The 16,478-nt window shown below is 38.9% G+C and overlaps 1 protein-coding gene across 1 annotated transcript in view; it reads left to right on the top strand.

Moving 5' to 3' along the window:
• Window positions 1-207: 207 nt before the first annotated feature.
• Window positions 208-16,478, top strand: part of GNE (glucosamine (UDP-N-acetyl)-2-epimerase/N-acetylmannosamine kinase) — a 115,716-nt gene continuing 99,445 nt past the window's right edge. The window contains exons 1-2 of the mRNA XM_069085234.1: window positions 208-383; window positions 11,635-11,819. Of these exons, the coding sequence (XP_068941335.1) occupies window positions 11,769-11,819 (51 nt within the window). The 5' untranslated portion in view covers window positions 208-383; window positions 11,635-11,768. The remainder of the gene's footprint in view (window positions 384-11,634; window positions 11,820-16,478) is intronic.

Here is a 16,478-nt window from a genome sequence, read left to right as displayed (position 1 = left end):
CTATTCATTATTGAGTGCTTTAACTCACACGAGGCAAAGTTCAGGGCCTACCACAAAATACCTCTGGACTTGGAGCATGGGAGAACAGAAGCAGTAAGGCGAGAGGAGGATATTTGTCTGGGCCTTGGCTACAAGAGTTTTAGGTGTGACTCATCTGTCCACGAAAGAGGAGGAAGGGGGTGGATCTTTCATGAGAGAAGCCTTTGTTGGGCATTTGCCCTCGGCACTCCTAGTCCGAGTTTAGAATGCCTGCATTGTAATTGCCTTCCTCTCCAGGTAGCTCATCAGATCTGCCAAAGGTCATGGATTTTTTAAGGAGGGAGTAGTGGATCTTTACTAAGGCACATCAAGTTGGATTTCCATTCTGAAACCACACAATCAAGGTAATGCTGGGCATTGGCTAATTCAAGCAAATAGAGAGTACAAATGGGGGAAAGGCAGGTTTTGAGAAAAATGACTTAAGTGGAGGTGTTAAGTAGGAAGAGAGGGAAGCATGCTCATTTTTCAGATCAGAAGTAGTTTGCTGTGAGTAAGCTCCGTGGTCACAGACTGGTTCATGAACTCTGGATTTTTTTAATTAACATAGCACTTAATGTACAGTGATGGGTTTTTAAATTTTCATTGTCATGGAATCCAGAAATACCTTGAGGAAGACCAATAAAATGGTTGTAGCAAAATTAAATTGAACAAGGATTAATGTAAACTCCTGCATTTAGGTTCAAAATGCCATGTGCACAAACTGTATGGAAGAAGTGTGGTTAAACTTTTGAGATTGTAGTTAACTGTGAGTGCATGAAGAATCAAAAGTGCGCTATGGCTACAGAAAATGTTAATGTGATCCTAAACTGAATTAATAGACAGTGTTCAGAACAAACGTCTATTCAGTGCTGGGCAGACTATACCTGGAGAAATCTGCTCAGTTCCGGGTGCTACATTTGAACAATAAGAATGTCCATCAAAATGTTGGAGTTCATTAAGGGTTCCAGGATGAGCTTGTACCAACACAGCACAGGCTAGCATCAATATACTGAACTCAGCAGCTGGAACAAGTTCTGGGCAGTCCTGTGATCACTCTGGAGGTTATATGTTCTTTGGCTCTCAGGTTAGTGACCTCTCTCTCCTTAGTTTGGTACCTTTTGCATTGTGGCGGGACGTGTCTGATTATTTTAGTGGTGTGGTCTACATGGGAAAATTTCCTTTAGTTTATATTCCACTAGACTCCAATCATTTAAACATTGCATGATAGAGCCAAGCATGGTTGAACTGTATACAGTTTTGTTTTGTTGAAGTAATTGGGATTAAGTGACTTGTCCAGGGTTACACAGTCTAAGGTTGTATTTGAACTCAGGTTCTCCTGACTCTAGGGACTGTGCTCTATCCAATGTGCTGCCTAGATGCCCCGACTATGTACAGTTTTACTCATGACTGAAGAAGCAAAAGAAATAAAATAAAATATTTTAAGATAGTTACCTCATAGACTATATACCTTAAGCACCTCCCAAACCTAAGCAGCCAGTAATCAGTCTATAGGCATGTTCCAAACTAAGGAGTTTAAGAAATTATATAGTTTGGGCATTGAGGTTCAAAACCTTCCCACCAGGCTTCCTCCTCAGTTACCCCAGGAGCTAGCAAAATGTCCTCAGAGTTGGTGCTAGATGATACATCCTTGATACTGGAGTTAGAAAGCATTTCCTGCTACTCCACCTCCCCCAACTCTATATTTCTACTCAATGTTTCCTACAAGGTCAGTGTCCAGTAGCAGAGAGGGGGAGTGGGAACCTTAGACCTGGAGCACAGAATGCTATTCTGACCACTTAAAAAAACAAACAAACAAACAAACTAATTTTAGTTTATTTTCAGTTCTGAATTCTCTTCCTTTGCAGTATTGTCCTTTCCTCACTTATTGAGAAGAAAAGGAAAATAAAACCCATTACAAATATGTATAGCCATGTGAAACAAATTCCTGCATTAGTCAGAGAGAGAGAAAGAGAGAGAGAGAGAGAGAGAGAGAGAGAGAGAGAGAGAGAGAGAGAGGGGGGGAGAGGGAGAGAAGAAAATATATTTCGTTTTCCACTCTGAGTACATTAGCTCTCTATTTAGAGGTGGCCAGCATGTTTCTTCATGAGTCCTTTGAGACTTGTAGCTGGTCATGGTGTTAACATTTGCTAAGTCTTTCAAAGTTAATAATGTTTACAATATTGTCTTTATTGTATAAATTGATCTCTTGGATCTTCTGACTTAACTCTGCATCAATTCATATAAATTTTCTCAGGTTTCTCTGAAATTGTTCCCTTCATCATTTCCTATAGCACAATAGTATTCCATCACATTCATATCCCATAACTTGCTCGGCCATTCTGCACTTGATGGGCCTCTCCTTTGCCCAGAATCACAGAGCTGGTAAGTATCTGGGGTCAGATTTGAACTCTAGTCTTCCTTTCTCTGGGTCCAGGGCTCTATCTAGCTATACCATCAGAAGCCTCTGGTGGAAAGAAGCTATATAGGAAAGATTAGACCAAGGCAAAGGTCAATAGTCTGTCAGTAATGGCATCCATTTAACCCACATTACCCATATAATAATCATTAGTCTCACCATCCTCCAATCCCATGATTCAATTTCTTGATCTGCCTAGCAACAATAGCTACATTTTAGAATTGTTCTGATGGGGACTTATTTTGCTTGGGACTTTGTGAAGCATTCCTTCAAAACTACAACTGAAGCTGTAGGAGATTTCAATTATGTCCAAAATTACTATAGCACTTAGCACCTTCATTAGAACAAATGGAACTTTGTGATAAACATGTCTTTAAGAACATTTTACAAGGGCAGCCAGATAGCACAGCAAGTAAGCTCGGCCCCAGAGTCGGGATGACCTGGGATCAAATCCGGGCTCAGACACTTAGCACCCACCCAGAAACACCTGGCCATGTAACCTTGAGCAAGTTACTTAACCCCAATTGCTTAGGGGCGGCCAGGTTGCTCAGTGAGTAAGAGCACCGGCCCCAGTGTCAGGATGACCTGGGGATCGAATCCGGGCTCCAATACTTAGCACCACACCCAGAAATAACTGGCCGTGTAAACTTGAGCAAGTTACTTAACCCCAATTGCTTAAAAAAAAAATTTACATCCTTTGGTGTTTGTCCTAATCTTGATCTTCTCCAGTCTCCTAATAACAGTAGGCAGTATTGCCTTAGACAGTCAATCCAATACTCTTTCCAATTTTGCTTCTTATTTCTGGACACAAGAAGGTAGTAGTGCATGCAAGGAGGAGAGTCCTGAAATGTACAATCCTTTCTCAATATTGGGCAATTGCTTTAATTTTTGCAGGGCTGTCTGAGTGCTTGGCATCATTTTTAAAAAAAGACAACGTAGGTGCAATAGAAAGAGCACTAAGCTAGAAATCAGCGGAGTTAGTTAAAAATCTAGAGTCTGCTATATATGTACTATATATAGAATAGAGTCTGCTATATATGTATAAAGGACTGAAAACTAAGGGATTGACCATCAGTTGGAAAATGACTAAACAAATTATGGCATGTGAATGTAGTGGAATGATCTGGTGCCATAAGAAATGACAAAAAGGATGGGTTCAGTGAAACCTGGGAAGATTAGTATGGACCGATGCAAAGGGAAGTGAACAGAATCAGAACGGTTTTTGTAAGGGCAACATTGCAAAGACAAACAAATTTTAGAATTCTAAGAATTCTGATCAATGCAATGACCAGCCATGGTTGCAAAGGACTGCTGATTATTCTACCTACTTCCTACTACTGAGGCACTGCCATCCTCCCAGCCACCAAAGCTCTCAGCCAAGGTGTCATCTTTGACTCCTCACTCCCTCTCACATCCCCATATCCAATCTGTTGCCAAGTACTACCATTCATAATGTAATATCTCTCACATTCTCCCCCTTCTCTCCTCTGACACTGCTACCATTCTGGTGCAGGCCCTTACCACTTTATATCTGGACTATTACAATAGTCAATAGGTTGGCCTTCCTGCCATAAGTCTTTCCCCACTGCAGTTCATCCTCCATTCAACTGTTCAAGTGATTTTCCTAAAGGACAGGTCAGACTGTATCACCCATTGTTCCCCATGGGCTCCCTGTTGCCTTCAGGATCAGATGGAAATACTCTGACTTTTGAAGCCCTTCCTATCTTGGCCCTTCCTACTTTTCCAGTATTCTTCATATCTTACTCTTCTCCACAGACTCTGTGATTCCTTATGGTTCCTTGCACAAGCACAAGATGCTCCATCTCCCAGCTCTGGGCATTTTCACTGGCTGTCCGCCATGCTTAGAGTTCTCTCTCTCCTCATCTCTGCCTCCTGGCTTCCTTGAAGTTCTGTCTAAAATCCCGCCTTCTGAAAGGAGCATTTCAGTATCCTCTTTAATATGTCTTGTTTGTACATGCTTATTTGCATGTCGTCTCCTCCATTAGACTGTGAGCTCCCCAAGAGCAGGGACTGTCTTTTGCTTTTCCCTGTATCCCTAGCACTTAGCACAGTACCTGGAACTCGGTAGGCACTTAATGAGTTTTGACTAATATCCTGATAGAAGAAAGAACCAAGATGTAAAATGAGACATACATTTTTGTACATGGACAAGGTAGGAATTTGTTTTGCTCGACCATACATGTTTGTTACATGGGCTTTCTTTTTCTTTTCTTTGTATTTTTTTTAATGGGAGTGGGATGGAAGGGACAGAAAAAGACCAAGAGCAAGTTACATATTGAAATTCTGGAATGTAGTACCTCATATTTATAATGGCCCAAAGGTATTTGAGAGCATGCAATCCTGAGGTCTTGGTGATCAAATCACTCTCTAGAGTTCAATTTCCAATGCTGAACTTTAACATCTTATGTCAGTGAAGAAATCCTTATTATGGAAAATTGTGCTAAAGAATGAATCTCCCTGGTTCTGTTTATGCCTGGAAGGTAGAGGGGACATTTAAAAAGCTGATGTGAAAGTGATTCTCCATCAAGTCTTGTTTCTTTTTTTTTTTTTTTGCTTTTTTGGAGGGCAATTGGAGTTAAGTGACTTGCCCAAGGTCACAAGGCTAGTTTTTGTGCTAAGTACATGAATCCAGATTTGAACTCAGGTTCTCCTGACTCCAGGGCCGGTGCTCTACTCACCTAGCTACCCCTCAAGTCTTGTTTCAATGCCTCATTTTTACATAGAATTGACTCTGGATTCTCAAGGGAAAGAAAGGAATTTGAAGATTTGTTTTATTGTATACTCAAAGGTAACAAGAAATATCCTTTACATTGTACCAGCAAAGTATAAACCCTGACAGGTTCTACCATACTAAAAAGGCTTTGGTAATAGTCCTGGAACCAAAGACCAATCTAGTTAAGTACAAAGAGGATCATCACTAGTTGACTGGCCTTTTGGTGAGGAATTCTTTGTCTCTAAAAACCTATGAAACAAAGAAAAATTTTAAGATCATTTATAATCCCATGCAGATGAGCAGATAGTGCTAAGAATCACACAATTTTTAGATTGCCTATAAACTTTAACTTGGCAATTGGTACTTAAATGTGAAATCCTGGTCCAAGGAGTAATGAATGAGCATACTATTGGAAAAAAAAATGAATTTTATCTTGACATTCTTTTTTTTAATTAAAGCAATGGGGGTTAAGTAACTTGCTCAAGGTTACATGGCCAGTTATTTCCGGGTGTGGTGCTAAGTATCAGAGCCCGGATTTGATCCCAGGTCTCCCAACTCTGGGGCCGGTGTTCTTACTCACTGAGCCACCTGGCCACCCCTTGACATTCTTACTATAAAGTAAAGCAAAGAAAAAATTTCCTGCTTTATGGAAAGATAACTCACAGTACCTCTTAGGCAAAAAAAAGTTAGAATAGTTGGCTTTATTGCTTCCTTGTCACCATAGTAATTTTTTTATAGTCAGGCTCTTTTTTTTATTGTTGTTATTTGCTCATTTCCCCAGCCCATTTCTTGACTTTGACCTTTATGTTAGAGTTAGGCTTTGCTTAGCTCTGGGGGAGATTGAGATGACTGTCCTGAGCATTTGAATTTTATGTTCTGCTCTTTTCACAGCTGGATCTGGGGGCCTCTAAGGTTTTGGTGCTTCCAAGGTGGTGTGATATGGGGAAAGATCTGGTCACTGTCTTCCTGGCCTGTGCTATGGTCATTTCCCAAGGAGGGCCCCTGCTCCCTTGGGCATACAACTCCTCTCTGTCCTAGAACTGTGGCTCAGAACTGGATAATGGGCAATAGAGTTGCCATATGGCACCCACTCCTTCTCCCAGTGCTTGCATGGGGCTGTCCTGTAATCTCTTCTGACCAAGTGTTCAGTCCCTTTACCCTCTCTGGGCACTGAGCACTCCCAGGACCACTCCTGCTGCTGCTTCCAAGACCCACAACTGGTGTCCCTTCTGCCACTCCACACTTCATTACCTATATTAAAGATTAATAGGAAAAGACCTGCAGGTGAAAGATAGTGCTACAAGAATCATAAAGTAAGAATAGTTATTCAAAGTAGCTATGTTCATTTGATTTTGAAGATGGGGAAGCTCCAGGTGTTTGTTCAGAAAGATTAAGCTTTATCCTCTCTTCTTTCCTCCACCCCTACTTGTCACAAAGCTGCCAGATTGCCTAGGTATTTCTGCCCTGGGCTATTGTAGTGAAAACAAGTTTGGTGTATTTAAAGAAACTAGAGAGCTTAGATATGAAGAAAGAACAGGGAGAGGAGTTAGAAGGAGTTTACACCTTTTGGGCCCTGCAGAGAAGGCCCCCCAGTACATTATTCAGTTGAGATATTTTTATGCTAATATAATAGTAAATTTCCTGGAGGTATTGTGTGCCATGTCACCCAACCTCTATGAGTAGGAATAGGGAGATGATTGATGTGTTCCAGAAATTGGTGAGAAATTTAGAGGTGAGAAAAAACTCAATTTTCTTTCAGTGAAAAAGCTTGATCACAGTAAAAGACTCCACTCCAGAAATCCAGAGAATAAACTAGTAAGCTCCCTCAAGGTTAGAGCCAGATAATTCTTTAGTAATGTGTATGTATGTGTATGTGTGTGTGTGAGCATGTGTGTGCATACACACAAGCACATTTATATATATATACGCAAAATTTTGAAAACTTTAAAACACTACATAAATACTAGGTATTAGTGTTGCTGTTTTTGTTATGTTTATACATTTAATTTTTCTCTCGATATTTCACTAGAACAATGTGAAATAATAGAGGGGCTATCCTTGCTTTATCCCAGTTCTTATTGGGAAAGCTTTCAGTGTTTCTCCATTGCAAATAATATTAGATCTTGATATTAGATATAAAATTTTAATCATATTCAAGAAGAACTTTTCTGTGCTGGTACTCTTTAGATTTTTAAAAATATAAATAAGGTCTAGATTTTGATGAAAATGTTTTCTCCATCTGCTGATATAATTATATGATTTTTATTGCTTATGTAATTAATTAAGCTAATTGTTTTATTTATGTTGAACTAACTTTGCATCCCCAGTATAAATTCAACTTGGTCAAAGTGACTATCAAAGTGAGTATCAAAGATATGTATGGTATCTTTGCTGACTTTTTAATTTTAAAAATTTGCTTCAATATGCATTAATAAAATTGGTTTTTATTTTTCTTCCTATGCTTTATCCTTCCCTGATTTTGGTTTGTGGAGTCCTTAAGAATAATACAACTATTTTGTTTCTCTTTCTTGACAATGAGAATTTTTGCTGTTGCCTTAATTGAAATAATTTTTTACAAGTCCTGCTTTTTTTGGAATTGTCTAAAACAGAGTACATTTCCAAATATTCTCATTCTCACTCTATTGTTTCTATTTTTGATATTTTTCTTGCATGAAGAAAATTTGTTTTTTTTGTCAGCTCTGAAAGTTTTTCATTTTTGTGAAAAATTTAATTCATTCACATATTAGGGCTATAATTGTTAAGTCTGTGCTTTCTTGCACATAATTCTTCTGTACGGATTCATCCTTTTTCCCCTCTTTTTTTAAGTCAGTACTTTGTCCCTGCAAATAATTTTATTTATGTTTATTTAGTCGCAGTGTCCTCTCACACTTTCCTTCTCTTATACTCTTACCCTGTTCAATCCCACGTTGATTGAATTTACTTTCTTATTCTCTTTCCTATTATTTATTTTTGTCTATTAATTCTTCCCTTGCCCCACCCCATTCTAGCCCATCCATTCTCTTAAAGAGTAAAAGTTCATTTATGGATTCCTTTTCAAAGAAGAGTTAATTTACTTCATTCTCCCTTCTTGCTCCTTTCTTCTGCTAAACTAACCTAAAATCTAAACTCTCATTCATAAGTGTCTTGTTTCCTTATTCTATCTATCAGTCTTATTTATTCTATCACCCTTCTCCTCACCTTCAAGCACAGCTCAGATACCATTTCTTACTTGAGGCCTTTTCAAACCACCACCACTCCCTCCAAGTGTTTGGAAATATGTCATATATGTTTACATACATACATACATGCATACATGTTGTATCCTCCCTCTGCCCAGAGTAAAAAATTTCTTGAGGACAGAAACTCTTTCATTTCCATCTTTGTATTACCAATACTGTGCTTTGTGCTTAATGCATGTTTGTTGAATTGAATCAAATATAAGATTAGGGGGGCAGTTAGGTGGCACATTGAATAGAACACCAGCCCTGGAGTCAGGAAGACCTGAGTTCGAATTTGGCCTCAGACACTTGACAATTATTAGTTGTGTGACTTTGGGCAAGTCACTTAATCCTAATTAGCTTGCCTTCCCCACCTCCAAAAAAACCACCCAAAACAAATATAAGGTTAGGGTTACTAGAAGACAAAAATCTTGCTTTCCTTTTTGTCCAGAACATTTAGAATTGTGATTATAGATCTTTCCTTTTCCCCAACCTTTTTGGTTTTTGTTTTTTGAAAATCCTTCTCATGAGGTACTATTTAAAAAAAAAATCCACACAGGCTAGAGTAATGAACAGATCTAAATGGTGAGTGAGCAGGAAATTAAATATACAAGAGATAGTTGGAGGAATTTGAAGTGTTTAGCCTGGAAAAGAGGATACTTGGGATTGCAATGGGGAGAGGAGAACTTGATCTTTGTCTTCAATTATTTGATGGGTTGTCATGTGAAAGAAATATTATACATACTTGTTTTGCTTCACTGCAGAAGGTATTAGACTCAGTGAGTAAAAGTTAAAGGGAGAAAATTTTGAGTCCACCATAAGGACTAACTAACTTCCTAAACATGAGAAATGCCAATTTTTTTATCTTCTCTGAAGTCAGCATTTGGTCCTTGCAATTCATTGGTTTCCTCCTAATCTTCTAAAAACTTTCCCCCCTATATCCTGCCCTAACTCATGTTTCTTGAATTTAATTTAGTATTCTGTCTCTGTCTCTCTCTGTACATATGTCTCTCTGTCTCTCTTTATTTTATTTTCCTCTTTTAACCTCCTTATTCCAGTTAAGAGTGAGGTTCAGAATGCTTCCTATTTCACCTCTTCCCCGCCTCCCTCCCCCCCTCCCCCCAGTTATTTTGTGGAGTCCTTACTTTACTGATTTACTTCTTCATTGGCTAAAAGTTCCCTGGTTTGGATATTTCTAGATTTTCCTATGGTTCATGCTCTTGGTAACCTGATTCAGTTTCTCCCCAACCCTCTAAAATAACTAGATTATTATAGATCATAGAATGTTAGAGCAGTAGGAATCTTAGATTAGTTGGATGCCTAAATAGGGCAGGTAGGTGGTGCAGTGTATAGAGCTCAGAAAGACTCATCTTCCTGAGTTCAAATCTGGCCTGAGACACTTACTAGCTGTGTGACCCTGGGCAAATCACTTAACTCTGTTTGCCTCAGTTTCTCATCTATAAAAGGAGAAGAAGAAGGAAATGGTAAACCACTCCAGCATCTCTGCCAAGAAAACTCCAAACAGGGTCATAAAGAATCTGGCAAGATGGGGTGGCTAAGTGGCACAGTGAATAGAGTACAGACCTGGAGTCGGGAGCATCTGAGTTCAAATTCGGCCTCAGGCACTTGACACATACTAGCCATGTGACCTTTGGCAAGTCATTTAACCCCAATTGCCCTGCCTTCCCCCTTCTAAAAAGCAAAAAAAAGTAAAAAAAAAAAAAAAGAATCTGGCATGAATGTATGACAACAAATTACTAATCCCTATTGTCTCTCTGACATTTTTACAATCTGGACTGACTGTCAATTTTCAATTAAATGAGTTTGTAATTACCATAATCTCAGTCTATACCAGAATTTAATTTCTAAAGCACATTTAAACAGAACACTATAATGTTGTAAGGAAGAATACAGACAATTCTTTCTACACAGAGATAAAATCCTTTTTGCTACACTATTCCCTGAGAGGACACTAAGGTGTATGTATGATAGATAAGGCCAATTCAGACTGGTGAGGTGCCCAAGTATTCACATACAGAAGAAAGGGAAATGATTTACAAGTCTTAATCTTCACTGTCTCTTTCCTGTGCTTTGTTCAGGGTTACTGGTATCTTTGTGATTCTCTGGAGAGTAGAGGTTTAATTATAAGCAGGATTTCAGCTAGGTGGAACAGTGGTTAGAGTGCTGGGTCTGCAGTCAGAAGGACTGCATCTAAGATGAGTTCAAATCTAACCTCAGATACTTATTAGCTATGTGACCCTGGGCAAGTCACTTCACCCTGATTGCCTCAGTTTTTTCATCTGTAAAATGAACTGGAGAAGGAAATGGCAAACCACTCCAGTATTTTTGCCAAGAAAACCCCAAATTGGGTCATGGAGAGTCAGACACAAATGAACAAAACTAGATCCATTACAGTTAATTGTTTATATGTGGTATCCTATAATCTGAATGATGGTATGGACTATATCTTATTTAAACTTTGTTATCTCAGGGGTGGCTAGGTGGCGCAGTGAATACAGCACCAGCCCTGGAGTCGAGGACCTGGGTTCAGATCGGGCCTCAGATACTTAACACAAAAACTAGTCGTGTGACCTTGGCCAAGTCACTTAACCTTAATTGTCCTCCAAAAAAAAAGACTCAGAAATCTCTGCTTATCTAAGTCTGGGGCAGCTAGGTGGTGCAGTGAATAGAGCACCGGCCCTGGAGTCAGGAGGACCTGGGTTCAGACTGGGTCTCAGACACTTAACACAAAAACTAGCTGTGTGACCTTGGGCAGGTCACTTTACCCCAATTGCCCTAAAAAAAAAACACCTTTGTATCTCTCCCAGCACCCTTCCTAGTCTCTCTGCACACAGTCTATTCTGTGTGCAGATATTTTACTATAGACTAATATACATATATCTAGAGCCTCTCTGATAGACTCTATAAATATAAACAGTTTTTTTTAACCGAATTGAGTTGGTTCCATCTTTCATAGTGTCTAGTACTTTGTTGTGCTTGTAGTAACTATCTGGTATATGGAGCTTCGGTGGGAAAGACATTTGAGGGTTTGATTTTGGATTGTTTCATGTGATTCAGGAGAAGAGTCACGTTTTCATAGTGGAAGAATAAAACCATGTCAATAAGGAAGTACAGCAGAAAGAAAAGTCACTATCACCAATCAGGCAGTATCCTCCCAGCTTAAAGCTCCAGTCCACGAATTCAGGAACGGCTCAAATTCAGATTTTTTTTTTCCCCTTTCTTTTCAGAGGGGTGGAGCCTAAGGATTAGAATGACATTCAGGTGCCTATCAATGACTATTCTTCTGTGACAGCTAAACCCAAAGAACTGCTCTGCTGATTAATTCAAAGATCACCTTAGAGCACAAAGACGGGGCTACAGGATGGAAACTCATGTACATCGTTACAAGGAGAAGGGCTATCGGGGACCTCATGTAAGTGAGCCTGTGATTCACTAGAGTCTTTGTTTCTGAAACTGAAGCAGAAAAAAAAAAGGTGACACTATAAAGAGGAGGAGGCAAGCTTTTGTTTTAAATCTGCCATCTTCTCCAAGAGTTTTTTTTAATGGCTAAAATGGGAGGAAGGGTAGGCATTCTACACACTGTTCTTTACTAAACTACTGTGCTGAAACTAATTGTCACTCAGCATGCCTAGAATAAGTGCTTAAAATGAACTCTTTCCTGTTTCCTTGCAAACCCTGCAGAAAAGGTTTAAAGACACTATGCAATGTGGCTTAATTTTGTTTACCTTCTTCCTTCATACAACAAAAACTAAAGGAATGGAGTTTGTTCCCAAATGGCAGAATGTTTATCAGGGCTTCTTTTCATTTTTTTTCTCAGTTTTCCCCCTCGGCTTTGTTTCTGATATTTAATCTTTTCAGATTTGTTTTTTAAGTTCCTGAATTGCAATCTCTCTTAATACCACCCCCACCTGCAATCAGAATTCTGCTTGATCAAATAAGAGTAAACACCTAGCTTACTGTTAACAGAGAAAGACAAGAGCTGTTCTGTTGGTAAATGTATTATTCTTGAGTAAACTGTATTCTTTTGGGGTGTTAATGAACCACATACTTATGGTATGATTTTTTGGGGTTTTTTCCCTCAATAGACTGATATACTATTACAAACTGAAGTAAATATTACACAGAAATAAGCATTACTGAAGTTACTGCATTTTAGAGCTATAGTTTTCAGCAGTGAATTTATGCATGGTGTGAAGTATATGTGTATAGATATACATATATCTATATATCTGTTTATGGTATGTTTTAGGAAATGACTAATGAGTTCCTATAGAAAGAATTGCATGCGATTATCCACAGTTAACGAATGACATATAGATGATGTCCAATAGTTACTTTTTTCTACTTTTAGTTACTTCATGTCATGGAAGTTCAGATGTGTGTGGGGTGCAGAGACCCTAACCCAAATTGACTACTCGGAGACCTCTCAAAGTGAAGGTAGAAAGTTTTATTAGAATCTTGCGAGAAGCAGGCAGTCCAGTCACTGGAAAATCCAGGGAGAGGAGGCTGCCATATAGAAGCCAAAGCTGGGTTATATAGCCGAAAACCACTCCAAAACCGCAACCCTCCCCTTCCTCATGTAATCTTTTAAAACTGATTGGCTGTTCTGTTAACATTCCCTTATTTGGCAGGTGGGGTGACAAGGGGATTTTCAGAGTTCCAATTTTTTTCCCCCAAGATCACCTAGATGAGGCCTAAGGCTTCACATGCTTTAGCAGATAGTCTCTGAGAAACCACATTACCTGCCCCCCCATACACACAATCCCTCCTCTTCTATACCCTACTGTGGTTTCTCATTAGAAATTTCTCAGCATTCTTTCACATTCCTTCTCCTTGAATAATCAGAGCATATTTTCACAATGTTTCTCTAAGTCATTGGTTCCTTCTGGTTCATCCCTTGTGGTGGTAGGTATTGGTTCCCAACCTTACCCTTTTAAAGCCATCAGTCTAATTCCCTCAGTAGTCTTTGTCTCCAATCTGATCATTTTGGCAAAGGCAGTTTGCACCAAATTTGTGATCAACTTGATCGTACATGGGAGGCATACAGGAATCAATATAATCCCACTGATAGATATAAGCAGAAACCACAAGGATTGTTTCCACCAACTTCCTCCAAACCAGGACCACCAAGATGTATTAAAAGGTGACTGCCATATCTGTACAGGGACATGTGACTACAGCCCCGTTATTGTCAATTCTCATGCAACAATTGGATAAGTTGAGCATCCCACATGCCCCTCCTTCTTCAGCTAAAAGATAGTCTAATGCCTTTGAAGTTTCTCCACTTTTCTTAATTCTAATTCCCATTGTTGCACTGACAACAGACAAGGTGGCAGTTCCCTTTATGAGTGTAGATACAGAGATACAAAAGAAAACAATAACAAACAATTGTCCCTTCCAAAGTCCAAAAGTCTCTTTACACACTGTTGTCTGGCAGGGGTATACCATCTGATGGAAGTCCTTGCTTAGGGTCATCCATCTTCAGTTCTGCATCCCAGCCTCTCTTTCTTCCACCTTCTTTCATTCATTTACCTATAAAAGGAACCTTGGAACCAATCTAAATGATCACTCTAGAACCCTTACCATTCTTACAAAATTAAAATTGGAGTCTTGGTCACTTGTCATGATCACACATAAAATCAATGCTTGTTTTATATTTCGCATTAATCCATTATTAAGTCCTCCACTAGGAGGATGGGATTTCACTAAGGGATTCCCATTAAGCTCACAATTCAAACAATTAAAATTTTTACCAAGTACAAAAACTATCCTCCTTTAAACATTGACTAATGATGAGAAAGCTGAGACAAGTGTGATACTAACTAAATAACAGAATAATATTCCCACAAACCCTTGATCTATTTGTCCTTATACTATTACAAAGAACTAAAGGACCTTGATTTATGCAAGAATAACTATACTAAATCCTAAGCCTAATAGCTTTATCTATCTAGTAACTTGAGATGTCCCAGAATCAAGTATTTAATAGATTTGTTGTTGTGTTTTCAAAACTTTTGATTATTGAAACTTTCCACCAAGAATAGGGACAAAACTGTAATGAGGGAACCATTTTCCCCAACTTCAGAATGTCAATTCCAGGCAAAATGTATACCAGGCCGCAATCCGCATTGAGCCAAGCTCAGAGTCTGTCAGGTATCACTGGGAGGGTCGAGTCAGGAGAATCCTACCTCAGCTCACGAGGAACAGTCGCTCTCCTGACCTTCCATACCCATACTTCATGGGCCTTCCATACCTGTATCTCATAGGGTCTGGCATCATGGATCAGTAGCTCAGATAGCTTGCATAGCCTTTCTTAATATCCATACCTGGAGTTAGACTCAGAGGAATAGTCAGTTAACAGTCCCATCAAATCTCAAATAACAAGCTCCAACAATCAGTTTAAAATATGATTATAACCTCACATTGGTTAAGGAACATCTCTAAAGTGAGCCTCAAATAACATGTATTCATTTCTATGTTTATTCTTGTTCATAAAAATCAAATCTCCCATCAGGATTATAAATTATTGCTCTAATAGATTTGCATCTACTTCCCAAGCTTCCCTATCTTCCTGGGACTATGCTTAATCTGAACTCACACTGTAATCCCTATTTCTAACCAAATCTTCATTTATTTTCTCAACCCTCTGATCTCTATTACTAATTGTTCTGTACTAGAATCCTAGAGTAAATAAACAAAGAAGTTAATGTCTACCTCACAAGCTAATTCATTATGTATCCAATTATTCTCAAAAATATTCTGGAAGAGTGTCCTTAAAACAGCAAAATTTCATAATTTACCTTACGCCTAACTTTCCATTGCCATAAAGATGAAAAATAGGGACCTAATTGGACAAAGCATCCACATGCACTATAGTCCCAAAACCTTTTTACCTTAACATCAATTTACTCTCATTGAGTTGCAATATACCACAAAGATTTACCTTTACTCACATACATAAAGGATTCCCTTTAACATCTTTCCTTTCACAATTTTTGAACTCGTCCTGGTAAAGCCAATTGTTAGAGATCCTTTTTACTCTTTTGTATATAGACTTGCTACTTCTAAGCAGGTCAAGTCTATTGTTTAGGAGCTTCATAACTACTCCGTTCCAGGCTGAATGACCTTGCCTAATAGAGATAATTTCTAGGGACTTTGATAGTTTTACAACATCATGCAGGAGGACTGTTCTGAACGAGCAGAACTAGTAAAAAAAAAGTTTTCATCCAGTCTCCCCCTTTCCACATATAGTAATCAATTAACAATTTTAGGTTTTAGCATTAAAACAGTAGCCAAATAACTTAGTTAACAATCTTACAAGTTTAAACAATCTTAACTGAAACTTCCTTTTAAACAAAGACAGACTTGGACGCTTATGATTTCCTAAATTACAATACTCCAAGATTTTAAGAGAAACTGCTTCTCATACAACATAGATAATACAACTGTTTATCAGTAACAATATCATAACAATTATTATGTTCTTAAATTTGAACTGTGAAATAAAAACAAATGAATTACCAATCTGGTGACCTTAAAACTCCAATTTTTTGAAGTTACACAGAACTAAAGTTTTCTTGGTGCCACACAACTGATCAACTTTATCACTAGAAATCAGTTACACTCTGGAATCTCACATAGATGGTGAATGTGGTGATTCATAAACCAAGCACAGAGGCTTTTCTCCTCTCCCCACAGCTGCAGAGCCTGGTTGTGGACCTGGGCGTTTGAAAGGAGAGAGGGTCACCTGCATTCCTAGAGGTGTGGGCTTCACCCAGGGGCCCAGGGCTGTTGCCAGTGGGGCCCTCGATATAGCTGCTATGCATCCCCCTCTTTTTTCAAGTGGGGGAGGGTAGCTCAAATTCCCTACTATTCTTCAGCACTCTCTTTCCTTAATCTGATATGGTGGGAGAGGCTTTAACAAAATCTGCTCAAATGTTTTTAGCTGTTCTAACTTTTACTCCCATAAATTTCACTTATGTGTCCACTCCTTAGAAACATCTTTGAAAGTGAGAGCTTTGATTCTGACAGTCGAGTGAGCGGGACCCTGGTGTCCCCTTCTGTACTGGAG

Source organism: Petaurus breviceps, unplaced genomic scaffold (assembly GCF_028583685.1).
Source record: "Petaurus breviceps papuanus isolate PSGF00001 unplaced genomic scaffold, PetGlider_PUasm1.0 175, whole genome shotgun sequence".
Classification (NCBI taxonomy): Eukaryota; Metazoa; Chordata; class Mammalia; order Diprotodontia; family Petauridae; genus Petaurus; species Petaurus breviceps.
This window is presented reverse-complemented; position numbering and strand designations above follow the sequence as displayed.